Source organism: Quercus lobata, chromosome 1, assembly GCF_001633185.2.
Source record: "Quercus lobata isolate SW786 chromosome 1, ValleyOak3.0 Primary Assembly, whole genome shotgun sequence".
NCBI classification, from domain to species: Eukaryota; Viridiplantae; Streptophyta; class Magnoliopsida; order Fagales; family Fagaceae; genus Quercus; species Quercus lobata.
This window is the reverse complement of record NC_044904.1, coordinates 28,345-48,035: the sequence shown is the minus strand read 5'-3', so window position 1 is coordinate 48,035 and position 19,691 is coordinate 28,345. Positions and strand designations below refer to the sequence as shown.

Sequence of the window (19,691 nt, the reverse complement as noted above, 5' to 3'; positions counted from 1 at the left end):
TAGAACCCTAAATTTCAAAGATTAAAACGCAAAATCCTAATCTACCTACAACAGCTGAACAGAACAGAGGCAATAATCTTGATCTTACTCAAATCGGTTTGCATGCACGACCTCAAGCTTTCAAATCCCAGTCAAGTGAAGCGAAGCGCGATACCCAGGAGTGAGTCTTCCTGCCACAGCTGAACGGAGAAGCCGTCTTCGTCGGTTCGGTTTGCATGAACGATGGGAGTGAGTGAGTGAGTGAGTGATTTTGAGTGATTTTTGGGAGTGACACTGAGTGATTTTTGGTGAGTAAGCTGGACGAGAGTGACTGAATAGTTTTTGGAAAAGAGACTGTTTTGATCTGGATGGGAGTGACCTTTGATCTATTTCCTATGTTAGAGTAACGGTGAGGGAGAGGTAGGCACACGGCACATAGACGGAGATAATCACAGGTGGGCAAAGTGTCAAAATTCAAATCACGGGTAGGCACTTAGAATTAGAGGTAAACCACAGGTGAGTAATGTGTAATTATCCCAAATTTTTTTAATATTGCTAATTAGTTTATACAAAAAGACTTGTCTAATCATAAGCAAATTTTTGTAGCTGTTAACAATAGATGTTGTAATGTTTACCCTTGAATGGCAGGGTTCCATTAAGGCGATTCTCTCCCAAGATGAGGACCTCCAAGTTGCTTAAATTAACTAGTTCTACATCACTAGTAGGGTTTAGGGTTTATTACCGTAGTAACAATAAATAACAATACCGGGCCCTCACGAGTTTGGTAATTGGAATGAGTACAATCTAAATCTCTTAACGAGAATCCATTAGAGGGCAAGTCTGGTGCCAGCAGCCGCGGTAATTCCATCTCCAATATCGTATATTTAAGTTGCAGTTAAAAAGCTCGTAGTTGAACCTTGGATTGGGCAGAGCGATTTGCCCCTAGTGTGCACCGGTTTGCTCGTCCCTTCTACCAGCGATGTGCTCTTAGCCTTAACTGGCCGGACCGTGCCTCTGGTGCTGTTACTTTGAAGAAATTATAGTACTCAAAGCAAGCCTACTCTCTGGTGTTTGCTCACTCTCAAGTGTAGAAGATGGTAGCAATATAATTCTCGGAGTATTGATGTTGAATCACAAAGAACATTGTAAATTCAGAGACAATATAATTAAACAATAATTTAGGGTGAAGAAGAAAAATACTTTACTTGATGATTGTTAATAAAATCTAATTTAAACCAATAATGTAAATACTAGGACATTAGGATGTTTCCCTATATCGATATGAGATTCTTTGTGATCTAAGAAAATATATATTTCATAATTGATTGTTCTTATACAATTAAAAACTTATAATTCGGTTGAACTAAAACAATTTAAGAACGCATGATAACCTCGATTAATAATGCGGTTAAAATACTTTTTAGAAAAAACCCAATCACTTTAAAACGTAATTTCTATTTGAAACTATTAGAAATTCATTTAAACAATAAGAAAAACATGATTGAATTTATTGAAAATATAAAAGAATTAATATATCAAAAGAAATCTAATTGAACAGTCAAATATGTTATTGTCTAAAATCTTAAAAAGAATCACATTGAATATTTATATCGAATAGAAGAAATATAACCCCTAACCTTAACAAAAGGTTTAGGCTATCATTAGAGAAAGGAAAATACAATGTTTTCTCTGCCAAATTCGTTCTACACAACCTTCCTTCAAAACTCTAACGTCTAAGTGTTCAAAGAAAATAAAGCCTTTATTATTTTAATTTCCGTCCAGGTTTATAGTAGCAACTTGTGAGTTAATTTCGACATTCAAAAATTAAGAATTTCGAAAAACTTAAAATTGTAAAGTTGTATATATTTGAGTCACGGTTCCAACCCATCCGGCCTTGTGTCAATTGGATTTTTGAGGAGAGAGATACGCCTAAAATACTAATCAGTACTCAAATCAAATTTTTCATTTTTAGATTCTGCCTCTTTGATTTCTTTACTTATTTGAAGTTTCTAATCATGGTAGACGATCCAAGTACTCCAGCTGCACCTCCTTAGTCATTTAAGCATGGTCCTTTAGCTCCACTTTAGTTCTAGTTTGGCTTCCATTCTCTTACAAATTCCTGTAAATTCATCTTTCTCACATGATTTTCTGAAAGTAGAAAATTACACACAATGAATAGTATCTTATTCAAGAAATTATGTAAAAATAAATAATAGAGACTAATGCAAATCATGACTTAATTATACGAATTAAGCATAGTGATAAGAAGATAACACCCACATAAATATATAACAAATATACATTTTAAGACATTATCACACCCCCAACTTAAATCTTGTTAGTCCTTAGCAATCCACAAAGCACCATGTCTACTAAAAGTAAAAATTAAAATACAAGCCACTTTCATAGACTACACGACTGCACTTCCCATGTGTAACAAGTCTTTGAACCCCTAAATCACCCTAGTGGACGAGTTTACTCTCATGAGGGTTTGCAGTGACTCTACCCACAAAAGTCAAAGATTTCTTGAAAATTCCTGCAACAAATGTTAGTCTGCATTATCATTATATCATACAAATGAACTTTCAATTTTGAGTTGAGATACTATTCATCATATTAAAAAGTTTTCACTAGCTTCACTTTTGGAGTGTGTATGTGCATAGCCCATCCAATCAAACCAGCTTTTCCAAACATGCATAGACCAAGAATAATCTAGATTAGAGCCTCCGCTCCAAAACCTCTCTTAAGTCATCAGCACTCTGAAAGAACACACATAGAAGTAATGGTTTCTCTCTTCAAATCACATGTGTATACAAAAACAGTCGCTAAAACAATGAAAAAAGATCTCTTAGAAAGGATGTTGAATTCCTGGAAACATGAGGTTAATACCATTTTCATCTCTAGTTTTTATCCCAAACACATACCAACTATGCACCTTTAGAATCAAGTAGGACTTTAAGGTCAATGGTAGTATAATCCTATGGCTAGGTAAAGGCAAAACTGCTCTCTTTGAAATATGAGGTATATGAATCAAATGCAGAAAATTTAAGCCAAACTCAACTCATAGCGATAACAACCAACTTGAATCAAAATAACATTTATTCAATCATATAACCCTTCTGAAAGACGTGTAAGACACCAATGATTTATTGATTGATTATGTATGTCTTTTTTTTTAAAGAAAAGAGAGACAATGGTGATATCTAAACACATCAATTGCTCAAAACTTGAACCCCCATGAAAATATCCATAAATAAAAATGTTTTGTAGTATTGTAAAAGTATTTCTTATGGCTCAAATGATGGTGACAATGATTAATGTAAAAGTAGACTGAATATTTGTTTAGCTGATGACAACAAATTGGTGGTCTTAGGCTCTCATCTCCTAAAATTCCACATAAACCAGCATGCCTAGGGACAAAAATAAGTAGGATCATGGTATATCTCCCTATAATGTTTCCAGTAGTCAACCAAAAAAAAAAAAAAAAAATATAGAGATCTTTTACAAAAATTGAAACATATGGGAGAAATTTAAGAGTTCAAATAAAGATATACTCTCACAAAAAAAAGTAAGGCTCAAGGACTCTATATGGGTTGAGTTTTAGCTTATATCTAGTTTGTTCATGATCCATGCACATCCAACATCCAACCGTCCGCTAACGTAGCTATTGTGCTCAAAAGTTTCCAATTGTGTTTTTCATGAAAGAATCTTAATATAACAAATAGTATAACTAACTTAGCATTATTCATTCCATCATATGATATAAAAATAAAGCTTATAACTCTTCTGCATTCAAATTCAAGGTTTTTTTTTTTTATTTTTTTATTTTTTTATTTTTCATTTTTAATCTGGTATAACTCTCCCTAAGTATGAAGATTGCATTTGGTTAATTAAAATTCCTTGGAGCGGGAGGATTCAACACATTGTCACTCTTATAACTCAAATACAGATGATTTCACATATTTGGGTTATAATTGTTATAATATGAAGAATTATTTAGCCAATATGAATTAAATACTTGTACTTTTTCTTCTGGTACATTTAAGAATGATGAAAGTGATGCACATTCATTTCTAGCATGGTTTATCTCATTACAGATTTTACACACCTCCATCGGGTCCTCTCTAAAGGTAGCACTAACGCTTTTACTTCCTTTCATTTTGAGTGCCTCAATTTCTGTAGTTAACATACTGATTTTTGCACTCATGTAATCATCTTCTCTTAACTTGAAAACATTCCCACTAGAAATGGTAGTATTAGTTCTAGTTCTATTAGTGGAGTTCATAGGGATAGGTCCAATCCATGTATTAGAGTTTTCAGTTATCTCATCAAGATAATCTATTGCATCTTTAGATTCTTTTTGTAAAAAGTCCCCTCCACATGAGTGTTGAACAAACTGTCGGTCCCTAGGTGTAAGTCTTTCATAAAAATAGCTAACCAATCTCCAATCTTCATACCCATGAGTTGGGTAGAAATTGAAAAGGTCTTTGTACCTTTCCCAAGCTTGGTATGAGGTCTCATTTTCTCATTGGACAAAATTAGCTATCATTCTTTTTACTTGCTGAAATTTGTGGGAAGGAAAATGTTACTTAAAAAACTCTTGGGCCATCTCCCCCCAACTACCTATAGACCTAGGTTTCAAGGTGTAAAGCCAACTTCTTGCCTTATCCTTAAGTGAAAAAGGAAAGAAACGTATTTTAGAAGTCTCAATAACATTTTGTGCATAGAAACTATTAATTACCTCTTCAAAAGCTCTAACATGGACATAGGGATTTTCATTTTCTTGTCCCCTAAAGTCAGGAAGTATTGTTAATAAACTTTATTTCAATTCTACATGTGGTGTATTAGGTGGAAACATGATGCATGAAGGAATAGAATTTTGTGTGGAATGCAACAATTCATACATAATTCTTCTATTCTCCTCATGATTATTACATGTTTCATCACCCATGATTGATGAAGAAGGTGACGACAAAGGTGTGTCAAAAAGATTACCAAAGTTTCAAAATTTTTTGATCTGCCTCTCTTATTTCTAACCCAAATGCTCATGTAACAATGAATGCAAATCAAATAAAATAAATTAAAAACAAACAAAAAAATAAAAACAAAATAAGGGGAAAAAATGGAATGAAGTTACCAATAGAAGAATTTCCACCAGTTGTGCTTTGCTCCCAAAAATTGCCTCTGAACACGTAGTAGCTCCCTGGCAACAATGCTAGAATTGCTTGCTCACTCCCAAGTACAGGAGATCGTAGCAATATAATTCTCGAAGTATCGATATCGAATCACAAGGAACAGGGTAAATTCAAAACAATATTATTAAACAATAATTTGAGGTGAAGAAAAATATTTTTGCTTGGTGATTGTTAATAAAACTAATTTAAATCAATAATGTAAATATTAGGGCATCGGGGTGTTTCCCTATATCGTTATGAAATTCTTTGTGATCTAAGAAAATATATATTTCATAATTGATTGTTCTTATACAATTAAAAACTTATGATTTGGTTGAACTGAAACAATTCAAGAACGCATGATAACCTCGATTAATAATGCAACTAGAATATTTTTCAGAAAAACCCATTCACTTTAAAACGTGATTTCTATTTGAAACTATTAGAAATTCATCTAAACAATAAGAAAAACATGATTGAACTTATTGAAAGTATGAAAAAACTAATACATCAAAAGAAATCTAATTGAACAATTAAATATGTTATTGTCTAAAATCTTAGAAAGAATCACATTGAATATTCATACCGTATAGAAAAAAAATAACCCTTAACCTTAGTAAAAAGTTTAGGTTGCTATTAGAGAAAGGAAAACACAAGGTTTTCTTTGCCAAATTCGTTCTACACAGCCTACCTTTAAAACCCTAACGTCTAAGTGTCCAAAGAAAATAAAACCTTTATTATTTTAATTTCTGTCCAACTTTACAACAGTAACTTGTGAGTTAATTTCGACCTTCAAAAATTGAGAATTTCGAAAAACTCAAAACTGTAGAGTTGTAGATATTTAAGTCACGGTTCCAACCCATTCAGCCTTGTGTCAATTGGATTTTTGAGGAGAGAGATGCTCAAAATACTGATCAGTGCTAAAATCAGATTTTTCCTTTTCAAATTCTGTCTCTTTGATTTCTTTTCTTATTTGAAGCTCCAATCATGGTAGACAATCCAAGCACTCCAGTTGCACCTCCTTAGATATTTAAGCATGGTCCTTTAAGGCGATAACGGCCACATAAATATATAACAAATATACATTTTAAGGCGTTATCATCTGGATACATTAGCATAGGATAACATCATAAGATTTTGGTCCTATTCTGTTGTTCTTCGGGATCGGAGTAATGATTAACAGGGACAGTCAGGGGTATTCGTATTTCATAATTAGAGGTGAAATTTTTGGATTTATAAAAAACGAACAACTGCAAAAGCATTTTTCATTAATTAAGAACAAAAGTTGAAGGCTCAAAGACGATCAGATACCGTCCTAGGGATCAGCGGATGTTACTTATGGGACTCCGCCGGCACCTTATAAGGAATCAAAGTCTTTGGGTTCTTGGGGGGGGGGGAGTATGGCCGCAAGGCTAAAACAACTTGACATCTTTTACGTTGTTCGATATATCATACAACCGGTTTAGTGGAATCATATCTTCAACAGCTAATCTAACAACCCTTAAGTTCATTGATCTGAGTAATAATCTTTTTGGTGGAAACTAGTCTCCATCTCTAATAGCCAGCATGACATCCCTTGAGAACATTGATCTGAGTAACAATCTTTTTGAAGGTTTATTCCCTTTTAGCTCATTTTAAAATCACTCCAAGCTTATAATGATTCAATTAATGAATGACGACAACAACAAACTTGACATAGAAACTGAAAACCCCAGCTAGGACCCTTTGTTTCAATTACAAGTCTTAGTATTGTCTAATTATAATCTAAACAATCCCATTGGCGACTTTTGCAAGTTTATCTCAGGTCAACATGATTTAGAAGTTCTTTTTTTGTCCAGAATGAAGTTGAAAGGAAGCTTCCCCAGTTGGTTGCTTAAAAACAATACAAGACTACAATAGTTGAATCTTCAAGGTAACTCTTTCATAGGTCCATTACATTTGCTATCAAATCAAAGTATAAATCTTAATTTTTTGGATGTCTCTAATAATAGCTTTGATGGGTAGCTTTAAGAAAATATAGGAAAAATTATTTCAAAATCAGTGAATCTAATTTTATCCAACAATCATTTTGAAGGTAGATTCCCGTCCTTAATTGGTGACATGAGTAGTTTGAGAATATTAGATTTGTCATCCAATAATTTTTCTAGAGAGTTACCAATGGAAATCGTTGCCAATTGCACCTTATTGAGGTTATCAAATAATCACTTTCAAGGTGAAATTTTCTCAAAGCATTTCAATCTATCCTCACTGGAGTTCTTGAAATTGAGCAATAATCATTTCATAGGTTCTTTTCCAGTAGTACCCTTAAAGTACTTGTTGTACATAGATGTTAGCAACATTCACATGTTTGGTACAATTCCTGAATGGATAGGAGGAAATCAAAGTTTAATATTAGCATCGACTATTAACTTGAGTAGTAACTTTTTTGAAGGCCAGATTCCATGTGGAGTAAGTGCATTTTTTATAATATACCTTTCACAGAACTTGCTTTCTGGATTGTTACCGTCTTGCTTGAATTTACAGAAGGTTCTACAGCTACTTTTGCATGGGAACAAACTCACAGGGTCACTACCAAAAACCATTCTCAATTCATCATATCTTCTGACATTGGACATTAGAGACAATAACATTTTCGGCAACATCCTTGATGAAATTGATGGACTTCCAAACTTAAAAAGTCTTTTGTTGAGGGGCAATAATTTTAGTGGTTTGATTCTGAATAAGCTGTGTAGGTTAAAGATGTTAAGCATTATTGATCTTTCTAAGAACTATTTTTCTGGGACAATACCATATTGTTTTATGAACATAGCCTTTGAGAAATCAGTAGAAAGTGTTTTTCACTATGGCTATGGTACTTATATAGGATTCCCAGCTGGTATTATCTCATATAAATCTCTTTTAAATGTGGGAATTGAAATTGAAGGGTCACATATTTACTTCAACACTGTAGTTAAGATTGAGATTGTGCCGAAATACAGGTCTGACCTGTACATGGGTCCTGTCCTTGATATGATATCAGTATTAGACTTGTCATCAAACAGGCTAACAGGTGAAATCCCTCCACAGCTAGAACAATTATCTTCAATTCATGCATTGAACTTGTCTTACAATCAATTGATAGGTTCTATTCCAAGAACTTTCTCAAATATGACTCAAATAGAAAGTTTAGACTTTTCTCACAACAATCTCAGTGGGAAAATTCCTTCAACATTGATGTTTTTTAATTTTCTCAAAATTTTCAATGTGGCTCACAAGAACTTATCTGATGAACTTCCAGACATGAAAGCACAATTTGGAACATTTGAAAAGAGTAGCTACGAAAGAAATCCATTTCTTTGTGTTCCACTGCTAGAAGGAAATCAATTTCTTTGTGGTCCACCACTGGAGAAAAGTTTTGTTAAGATAGATGAGTCCCCTCCAACTTTAGAGGTGAGTGAAGGAAAATGGTATCAAGTTGACCTTCAAGTCTTTTTCGAGAAAATTCAAAAACATTAATGTTGAAGGAATTTTCCCACTACGATTGTTGTACAAAAGGTCTAAACTTTCTATTTGAGTCATTTGAAAAAGTTCTTGGAATAGAACCTATCAATTGATTGTAAGACAAGTTCAATGGATGAATTGAAGATAATTGTCCTATCCTTGGAGGGATTTCACTTGTTAGCCTGTTTGATGACAAGTCTAATGCTGATATCATATCAAGGACAGGACTTGTGTATAGGTCAGACCTGTATTTCGTCACAACCTCAATCTTAACTAGAGTGTTGAAGTAAATATATGACCCTTCAATTTCAATTCCCACATTTAAAAGAGATTTATATGGGATATGACCAGCTGGGAAACCTATATAAATACCACCGCCATAGTGAAAAACACTCTCTACTGGTTTCTCAAAGGCTATGTTCATAAAACAATATGGTATTGTCCCAGAAAAAAGAGTACTTAGAAAGATCAATAATGCTTAACATCTTTAACCTACACAGCTTCTTCGAAATCAAACCACTAAAATAATTGCCCCTTAACAAAAGACATTTTAAGTTTGGAAGTCCATCAATTTCATCAGGGATGTTGCCGAAAATGTTATTGTCTCTAATGTCCAATGTCAGAAGATATGATGAATTGAGAATGGTTTATGGTAGTGACCCTGTGAGTTTGTTCCTATGCAAAAGTATGCGTAGAACCTTCTGTAAATTCAAGCAAGACGGTAACAATCCAGAAAGCAAGTTCCGAAAAAGGTCTATTATAGAAAATGCACTTACTCCACATGGAATCTAACCTTCAAAAGAGTTGCTACTCCAGTTAATAGTCGATGCTAATATTAAACTTTGATTTTCTCCTATCTATTCAGGAATTGTACTAGACATGTGATTATTGCTAACATCTATGTACAACAAGTACTTTAAGGGTACTACTGGAAAAGAACCTATGAAATGATTATTGCTCAATTCCAAAAACTCCAGTGGGGATAGGTTAAAGTGCTTTGAGAAAATTTCACCTTGAAAGTGATTATTTGATAACCTCAAAGCCCTCAATTAGGTGCAATTGACAACGATTTCCATTGGTAACTCTCCAGAAAAATTATTGGAGGACAAATCCAATATTCTCAAACTACTCATGTCACTAATTGAGGATGGGAGTCTACCTTCAAAATGATTGTTGGATAAAATTTGATTCACTGATTTTGGAATAATTTTTCCTATATTTTCTTAAAGCTACCCATCAAAGCTATTATTAGAGACATCCAAAAAATTAAGATTTATACTTTGATTTCATGGCAAATGTAATGGACCCATGAAAGAGTTACCTTGAAGATTCAACCATTGTAGTCCAGTATTGTTTTTAAGCAACCAACTGGGGAAGCTTCCTTTCAACTTCATTCTGGACAAAAAAAGAACTTCTAAATCATGTTGACCTGAGAGAAACTTGCGAAAGTCGCCAATGGGATTGTTTAGATTACAATTAGTCAATACTAAGACTTGTAATTGAAACAAAGGGTCCCAACTGGGGTTTTCAATTTCTATGTCAAGTTTGTTGCTGTCGTCATTCATTAATTGAATTAGCTTAAGCTTAGAGTGATTTTAAAATAAGCTAAAAGGGAATAAACCTTCAAAAAGATTATTACTCAGATCAATGTTCTCAAGGGATGTCATGCTGGCTATTCGAGATGGAGACCAATTTCCACCAAAAAGATTATTACTCAGATCAATGAACTTGAGGGTTGTCAAATTAGCTATTGAAGTTGTATGATGATATATTGGTTGTATGGTTAATTCCATTAACGAACAAGACCTTAGTCTGCTAACTAGCTATGTGGAGGTGACCCTCTGCTGCCAGCTTCTTAGCTTTGAGGCAATAACAGGCCTGTGATGCTCTTAGGTGTTCTGGGCCGCACGCATGCTACATCGATGTATTCAACGAGTTTATAGCCTTAGTCGACAAGCTCGGGTATTCTTTGAAATTTCATCGTGATAAGGATAGATCATTGCAATTGTTGGTCTTCAACGAGGAATTCCTAGTAAGCACGAGTCATTAGCTCACGTTGACTATGTCCCTACCCTTTGTACACATCGCCTGTCGCTTTTATCGATTGAATGGTCTGGTGAAGTGTTCAGATCGTGACGACGTGGACAGTTCACTACGGACTATGTCGCGAGAAGTCCACTGAACCTTATCATTTAGAGGAAGGAGAAGTCATAACAAAGTTTCCATGGGTGAACTTGCAGAAGGATCATTGTCGAAACCTGCATAACAAAACGACTCGCGAATCGGTGACAACTGACGGGGGGCGAAGGGCGTTCGTCGCCTCCCCCCCCCCTCGGCGGGCAGGGACCTCGTGTCTCCTGCCCAAAAATTGAACCCGGGTACGTTAAGGAAATTGAGCCACGCTGGAGGCCCCGGAATGGATTGCCCCTGACATCGGCATCTTATGAGTTATCCAAAACGACTCTCGGCAACGGATATCTAGGCTCTTGCATTGATGAAGAATGTAGTGAAATGTGATACTTGGTGTGAATTGCAGAATCCCGTGAATCATTAAGTTTTTGAACGCAAGTTGCACCCGAGGGCACGTCTACCTGGGTGTCACGCATCGTTGCCCCCCCAAACTCCGGTTTGGGTGGGGCAGAAGTTGGCCTCCTCTGTGTGCTTGCGTGCGTTGTTAGCCCAAAAACGAGTCCTCGACGACGAGTGCCACGACAATCAGTGGTTTTTCGACCTTCGTTCCCCGTCGTGCGTGCCTTGTCGCTTGAACGTGCTCTTACAACCCTTACGTGTCGCCTTGACGGCACTCCCAACACGACCCCAGGTCAGGCAGGACTACCTGTTGAGTTTAAATATATCAATAAACAGAGGAAAAGAAACTTACAAGGATTCCCCTAGTAACGACGAGCGAACCAGGAACAGCCTAGCTTGGGAATCAGGTGCCCTCACGTGCGCCTCCGAATTGTAGTATGGAGAAGCGTCCTCAGTGGTGGACTAGGCCCAAGTCCTTTAGAAGGGGGCGTCGGAAAGGTTGAGAGCCCTGTCGTGCTTGGACCCTATCGCACCACGAGGCACTGTCGGCGAGTCAGGTTGTTTGGGAATGTAGCCCCAATCAGGCAGTAAATTCCGTCCAAGGCTAAATACGGGCGAGAGACTGATAGCAAACAAATATCGCAGGAAAAGATGAAAAGGACTTTGAAAAGAGAATAAAAGAGTGCTTGACTAAACAACCACATAAGCGACCCAAGAGATGAGTACAGAAACGACTAAACAACCATAGACGACCCAAGCCAGAAAATTTACAAACCCATAAGAATTCACGACCCAATACCAAAAACGACTAATCTTCGGTTGAAAGAGATCAGAACAGTAGTGGTAGCATTGATTCACCCACGCACGACGATCTAAACCCACCTGAATCCTACCCACGGTGATCTGCCATGCTGATCCCAGCCACTGATTCACTCCACCACCAAAACGCCACCACTGAACCTAGCATTCATCGATTCAGAGAGGGAAAGACCGAGAAAGGGAAAAAGGAACAGAGAAATAGAGAAAGAAGAGTGGGAAATAGAGAAGAGAGAAATAGAGAGAGAAGAGACAAAGATAGAGAACTAAGACGGAGAGTCAGAGGAGAGAGAAAAAGGAGTTAATAAAATAATAGTATTTTTTTATACAACTTGTGAACAGTAAGGTTGCATATATGCAACCTCACTGTAGTTGGGTGGGAAAAAAATTTGGATTTAGCAACTAGGATGGAGCTTGTTTTTAAGGAATTATATTGTAAAATAGCAATTAGAGGGTGTTTACACACCCCAATGCTAGTGCTTTCACAACCGCCCCCGGGTGGAGGGGGGAAGGGTATTTAAACCCTAGATATTTTGGAAACAAAAAAAATCAACCCTGGCATAAAAAGCCAAAGTATAATGTGGCATCCTACATGGTTTAAGTAAAGATCTCAAGCTTTTAAGTTCTAACCAAAACAAAGTACCTAATGAATTGTGTATGGTAGAAAGCTCACTCTTAAAGTTCTCCTTGTTTGCCTGGATGTTCGTCTCTAATACTGCAATTTCCCCAATGCTATAACTATTCGCCAATTCAATGCAGGGCTACTCAAAGAAGATAATGTTCAAATAAACATATTGCACAATGTTCTCAAAGCTCCAATTTTTGAAAGGCCAAGAATGAGAGTAGGTGTACAAGTGTTGGTATGCCTAGCCGAGAAAATATAGATTTAGCAAAGTAGATAAATAAAAGTAGTAATCTGGCATTAGATGCCAGAATTGTTGTTATGTCAAGGGCCATAAATGTAACAAAAGAGTCACATTCATGTTGCATTCACGTAATATAGGAATCACAAAGGTGGGCGCATAAGACAAGTTAAAAGAAAACTACCTAACTCCAAATATAGCATCACATATAGAAACAAATATTATTGTAAGTGTGAAGTGTGAACACTGAATAGTAGCATTTTTCTGCAAATAGCCCAGTCCACTCAAATAGCTATTAATTCATGTTTGTTGGCACATTAAAATCTGAATTTGAAAAACCCGAAGACATTTATTCTTCATATATATATATATATATATATACACATATATACATACGGCCAGATGATTGCCATCTAGCTTCTAGTATGATGACTATGGAGTTTTAGTCAATCATTATATTCTAGCCATAATGCTGGCCACCTATTCAAACAAGATAACTATTTAGCCCAAAATATCAAAAGATTTTAGTACATGATCTCTGCTTGGTAAGAAGAGGAATGCATTGGGAAGCAAATACTGTAGCATACCCATCATATAAGGTAACGTACAAAATGAATCCAAGATTTGAAAGAAAAATCAATTTATTAATCAATCCTAAGCTCTCACTGAGACAAATTATCAAAGTGGTAGTTAACAAGCAAACACTGTTACATTGGGCATGCAACAACGCGTATAAGAAATTTGTCTTTCCATAACATTTATACAGTGACTCAGCTCACTAACCATGACTTAAAACTTAGTAGCATGCTTATAAATCATTAGTCCAACAAATAACATAGATCTAAACACAATATCAACATGAGGACTCCCAGAATTAAGAGAACTGCCTAAATTAATTTGAAAAAAAAACCTGATAGAAGCTCTTTAGATTTCTCCAAGCAGCTGAAGAAGTGCACTTAGGAAGACTAGAAGAAAACTGCCACCAAAAATAGAAGAAGTAATTTGATTAGTCTCAAAGAGTGACAGGAATTAGTTGCCCAAAAATTGTACCCCAGCTGAAAATTATTTGCCTCTATTTCTTTAATAGCCTTCTCTTCAACCCCATCAGTAAAAGGGAAAAAAGAAGAAGCAAACCTGCCCATGGTTAATGAGAGAAACCAATAAGTATTTTTTGTAAGTTTCAACAGATATGAAATTTAGAGTTGACATTGGAGCAGTAACAACCTGAAAGATAAGCTATAAGCAATTAGGATGGTCATGTGCATAAAAAAAAAGGGTCAAGATGTCAATTAACAACCATTAACTTAAGTAGTGAGCCGTATATAGATAACATACATTGTGTAGGAGCTCTAGGGCTTTGCGAAAATGCTGTTGTCCTATGCATATCATCCCCCTGTAATCATAACAAAGTGAAAAACTGTAAGCAAACATCCTACATATTAATGCACTCAAGCCAGAAACCCATCATAAAATACTCATATAAATATGTCAAGAAAAAGGGGGTATTCTAATTCTGTTTAAAATTTAGGAGACAAATTCAGACTCCTATATTGAAAGCTTATATATATGGGGAAACACACAAAAAACAACTGAAAGTGAAGGGATTTCAAAAATTTCAGGCGTAATTTCATCTTTTAACTAGCGTTGGTCTAGGTCTAGTAATCTGATGTGTTATTTTTAAGACAAGGTTTTTATTGGTTTGGAAACAGCATGTACTTTGTCGATCCTAACAAAGGCTACAGCAGAGCGTGAACTAAGAGCATTCATAGTAAATCATCTATAAAATTTAGTTTTAGTAGTTCAAAACACTTAATGTTTAGTACATACACTTGAAAATGTGTTTTGTTATTTGAAAACATGTGTAAAAATATGTGAATGAAAAAGTCTTGAAAAATATGTTTAATGTTGTTTGAAAACTGAAACATATGTTTGAAATTATATACCAACAAACAACCCATGGATTAAATAAACATCAAACCCAAACCCATTTGCTCCATTTAACCCAAAAACAATTTTCTCAAATTCCTCCCAACCCTTCCCATAATTTAAAAAAAAAAAAACAAAACAAAAAAAGGCATACCATTTTTTTTAAATACACCCTGTAGCAAGCAACCCATTTAAAATAATATAAATATCTCATTAAAATAACGCTAAACATCACCCACAAGAACCAAACCATCACACAATACAGCAGCAACAGCCACTTCCACCGTTGTGCCCCACCATCCACAACCACAAACTACGGCAGCAGGAAAAAAAAAAAAACAATCCAGGCCCCAACATCCTTCCTCTTCCACCACATCTCAACCGGCAACCACCAACCCAGCAAAAAAAAAAAAAAAAAAAAAAAACCCACAATCCAGCCACCGCCAACCTTCCTCTTCCACCTCTCAACCACAACCACAAACACAGCACAGTCACCGTGACTCACCTCTCACCGAAATCAAGCCATCGAAGCTCAACCCAGAACCTCAATCCAAATCAAAACCCAATCTCAGACGCGATCCATGATCCGGCTGCAACCCACAACCTCAACCGAAATCAAAACCCAGAACCCACCAAATCAACCAAAACCGGACCAAATCTCAGCCGTGATCTATGATCCACCACCACCATGATCCACCGGGGAAAGGGAAAGAGAACAGGTGAGAAGAGAGAAGGAAAAAAAAAAAAGAGCACTGAACAGAGGATAAGAAAAGAGAGGAAAAGAATAAAGAAAAAAAAAGTAGAGATACGGATCAGAGGAGAGGAGAAGAAGAAGAGAGAGAGCCATAACAGAAACCAAAAAAAAGAAAAGAGAGAGAAGGGTTTGAGTGGAGAGAGAAGCAGCGAGAAAGAGTCTGCGGTTAGAGAAAAAAAAGTGAGCTAGAGAGAGAGAACGGCTTGGTTTTTAAGATCCGGTGTTTGTAGCTCTTGGTGGCCACAAGCAAGAGGATCGCCATGGAGGCTCAGTCTGAGAGAAGAGTGAGAAAGAAAGAGATAGAGCTACTACGGCTGTAGTGTGGAAAGAGAGATAGAGAAGAAATTTGAGATAAAAAAAAAAAAGATAAAAAAAAAGGGATTTCCTTAGAATCTGCCCCACATCAGGCCCAATACGTGAGTATCCACGTTTACGTCTCCGCGTTTTACCCCTTTTTTTTTTTTTTGGCACACGTTTAGGTATGTGGTTACTGATTATGAACAGTAGTCGTACGGACTCATAAATATCATTTTTTTTTTTAACAATTTTTTCATTACAAATAGGTCTCAAAATACCATTTATATATTTAAAATTTATTTTATTATAGTACTTTTTGTTTTCAGTTTTCAATTTCAGTAAAATAAGTTCTATCTAAATATATCCTTAAATTAAAGAACCAAGCCCACATTAAACAATGTTATAAGTATTGTTTCGGTAACCATTTCAGTTTATACTTTTTGGAATTACCCACTAATATATATATATATATATATATATAATTACAATTATTTTGACATTAACTAATAAACTCAATAGAGAGATTTGAAAAGAAATCTTAATCAACTTATACAAGTAGTTAGATGGTTTTAAAAAAAATAGTTAGATGACTTTTTAAAAAATATATTAAATTAGAACAATTGGTTTTTTTTTTTTTTTTTTATAAATAAACATGGATGTTGGGCATTGTAAAATATGAAGCTTCCATATGCCTAGCCGAGAAAATATAGATTTAGCAAAGTAGATAAATAAAAGTAGTAATCTGGCATTAGATGCCAGAATTGTTGTTATGTCAAGGGCCATAAATGTAACAAAAGAGTCACATTCATGTTGCATTCACGTAATATAGGAATCACAAAGGTGGGCGCATAAGACAAGTTAAAAGAAAACTACCTAACTCCAAATATAGCATCACATATAGAAACAAATATTATTGTAAGTGTGAAGTGTGAACACTGAATAGTAGCATTTTTCTGCAAATAGCCCAGTCCACTCAAATAGCTATTAATTCATGTTTGTTGGCACATTAAAATCTGAATTTGAAAAACCCGAAGACATTTATTCTTCATATAAATATATATATATATATATATATATATATACACATATATACATACGGCCAGATGATTGCCATCTAGCTTCTAGTATGATGACTATGGAGTTTTAGTCAATCATTATATTCTAGCCATAATGCTGGCCACCTATTCAAACAAGATAACTATTTAGCCCAAAATATCAAAAGATTTTAGTACATGATCTCTGCTTGGTAAGAAGAGGAATGCATTGGGAAGCAAATACTGTAGCATACCCATCATATAAGGTAACGTACAAAATGAATCCAAGATTTGAAAGAAAAATCAATTTATTAATCAATCCTAAGCTCTCACTGAGACAAATTATCAAAGTGGTAGTTAACAAGCAAACACTGTTACATTGGGCATGCAACAACGCGTATAAGAAATTTGTCTTTCCATAACATTTATACAGTGACTCAGCTCACTAACCATGACTTAAAACTTAGTAGCATGCTTATAAATCATTTGTCCAACAAATAACATAGATCTAAACACAATATCAACATGAGGACTCCCAGAATTAAGAGAACTGCCTAAATTAATTTGAAAAAAAAACCTGATAGAAGCTCTTTAGATTTCTCCAAGCAGCTGAAGAAGTGCACTTAGGAAGACTAGAAGAAAACTGCCACCAAAAATAGAAGAAGTAATTTGATTAGTCTCAAAGAGTGACAGGAATTAGTTGCCCAAAAATTGTACCCCAGCTGAAAATTATTTGCCTCTATTTCTTTAATAGCCTTCTCTTCAACCCCATCAGTAAAAGGGAAAAAAGAAGAAGCAAACCTGCCCATGGTTAATGAGAGAAACCAATAAGTATTTTTTGTAAGTTTCAACAGATATGAAATTTAGAGTTGACATTGGAGCAGTAACAACCTGAAAGATAAGCTATAAGCAATTAGGATGGTCATGTGCATAAAAAAAAAGGGTCAAGATGTCAATTAACAACCATTAACTTAAGTAGTGAGCCGTATATAGATAACATACATTGTGTAGGAGCTCTAGGGCTTTGCGAAAATGCTGTTGTCCTATGCATATCATCCCCCTGTAATCATAACAAAGTGAAAAACTGTAAGCAAACATCCTACATATTAATGCACTCAAGCCAGAAACCCATCATAAAATACTCATATAAATATGTCAAGAAAAAGGGGGTATTCTAATTCTGTTTAAAATTTAGGAGACAAATTCAGACTCCTATATTGAAAGCTTATATATATGGGGAAACACACAAAAAACAACTGAAAGTGAAGGGATTTCAAAAATTTCAGGCGTAATTTCATCTTTTAACTAGCGTTGGTCTAGGTCTAGTAATCTGATGTGTTATTTTTAAGACAAGGTTTTTATTGGTTTGGAAACAGCATGTACTTTGTCGATCCTAACAAAGGCTACAGCAGAGCGTGAACTAAGAGCATTCATAGTAAGTGCCCGTTTGGATAGAGCTGAAACTTGCGTTTCAGCTCTACGTTTTCCTACTGAATAGTAAAAACACTATGCATACTATTCACACACTGTTTATGTACTGTTCATGCACTATTCATAGGTCCCACGATACTATTTACACATTTAAAAATTATTTTGCTACAGTGTTTTCAGTTTTCAATTTTCAGTTTCAGCAACAATAAGCTCAATCCAAACGGACCCTAAATCATCTATAAAATTTAGTTTTAGTAGTTCAAAACACTTAATGTTTAGTACATACACTTGAAAATGTGTTTTGTTATTTGAAAACATGTGTAAAAATATGTGAATGAAAAAGTCTTGAAAAATATGTTTAATGTTGTTTGAAAACTGAAACATATGTTTGAAATTATATACCAACAAACAACCCATGGATTAAATAAACATCAAACCCAAACCCATTTGCTCCATTTAACCCAAAAACAATTTTCTCAAATTCCTCCCAACCCTTCCCATAATTTAAAAAAAAAAAAACAAAACAAAAAAAGGCATACCATTTTTTTTAAATACACCCTGTAGCAAGCAACCCATTTAAAATAATATAAATATCTCATTAAAATAACGCTAAACATCACCCACAAGAACCAAACCATCACACAATACAGCAGCAACAGCCACTTCCACCGTTGTGCCCCACCATCCACAACCACAAACTACGGCAGCAGGAAAAAAAAAAAAACAATCCAGGCCCCAACATCCTTCCTCTTCCACCACATCTCAACCGGCAACCACCAACCACAGCAAAAAAAAAAAAAAAAAAAAAAAAAAACCCACAATCCAGCCACCGCCAACCTTCCTCTTCCACCTCTCAACCACAACCACAAACACAGCACAGTCACCGTGACTCACCTCTCACCGAAATCAAGCCATCGAAGCTCAACCCAGAACCTCAATCCAAATCAAAACCCAATCTCAGACGCGATCCATGATCCGGCTGCAACCCACAACCTCAACCGAAATCAAAACCCAGAACCCACCAAATCAACCAAAACCGGACCAAATCTCAGCCGTGATCTATGATCCACCACCACCATGATCCACCGGGGAAAGGGAAAGAGAACAGGTGAGAAGAGAGAAGGAAAAAAAAAAAAGAGCACTGAACAGAGGATAAGAAAAGAGAGGAAAAGAATAAAGAAAAAAAAAAGTAGAGATACGGATCAGAGGAGAGGAGAAGAAGAAGAGAGAGAGCCATAACAGAAACCAAAAAAAAGAAAAGAGAGAGAAGGGTTTGAGTGGAGAGAGAAGCAGCGAGAAAGAGTCTGCGGTTAGAGAAAAAAAAGTGAGCTAGAGAGAGAGAACGGCTTGGTTTTTAAGATCCGGTGTTTGTAGCTCTTGGTGGCCACAAGCAAGAGGATCGCCATGG

The 19,691-nt window shown here is 35.5% G+C and overlaps 1 protein-coding gene, 1 long non-coding RNA gene and 1 pseudogene across 5 annotated transcripts; 1 reads left to right on the top strand and 2 right to left on the bottom strand.

The window, feature by feature from the left end:
* Positions 1-1,845: 1,845 nt before the first annotated feature.
* LOC115965084 (COP9 signalosome complex subunit 3-like) lies at positions 1,846-15,560 on the bottom strand. Of its 4 annotated transcripts, XM_031084304.1 has the most exons (6): positions 15,273-15,560; positions 14,177-14,234; positions 13,976-14,065; positions 13,752-13,817; positions 5,117-5,182; positions 1,846-2,127 (listed from the first exon to the last, which is right to left on the bottom strand). In XM_031084304.1, the coding sequence occupies exons 2-6, from the start codon at positions 14,228-14,230 to the stop codon at positions 2,116-2,118; spliced, it is 288 nt and encodes a 95-aa protein (XP_030940164.1). In that variant the 5' UTR covers positions 14,231-14,234; positions 15,273-15,560; the 3' UTR covers positions 1,846-2,115. The 4 variants fall into 4 exon arrangements, 1 of the variants encoding a protein (XP_030940164.1); XR_004086016.1 differs by lacking the exons at positions 5,117-5,182; positions 13,976-14,065 and having other exon boundaries at positions 13,752-13,975; XR_004086013.1 differs by lacking the exons at positions 1,846-2,127; positions 13,976-14,065 and having other exon boundaries at positions 3,805-5,182; positions 13,752-13,975.
* Positions 11,093-11,234, top strand: LOC115956066 (annotated as a pseudogene).
* Positions 15,561-16,921: 1,361 nt separating the features above from the next.
* On the bottom strand, positions 16,922-19,466 carry LOC115949577. Its single transcript, XR_004087836.1, has 3 exons — positions 18,823-19,466; positions 17,855-17,912; positions 16,922-17,653 (listed from the first exon to the last, which is right to left on the bottom strand). It is a non-coding gene; the product is annotated as an uncharacterized LOC115949577 (long non-coding RNA).
* Positions 19,467-19,691: the final 225 nt, after the last annotated feature.

Excerpts from the sequence above, each read along its gene's own strand:
- LOC115965084 (XM_031084304.1), bottom strand. The coding sequence starts at position 14,230 with ATGATATGCATAGGACAACAGCATTTTCGCAAAGCCCTAGAGCTCCTA. Across the intron at positions 14,066-14,176 it reads CCCTAGAGCTCCTACACAAT|GTTGTTACTGCTCCAATGTC; the intron begins GTATGTTATCTA and ends CTTATCTTTCAG. Across the intron at positions 13,818-13,975 it reads CTCTCATTAACCATGGGCAG|TTTTCTTCTAGTCTTCCTAA; the intron begins GTTTGCTTCTTC and ends TTTTGGTGGCAG.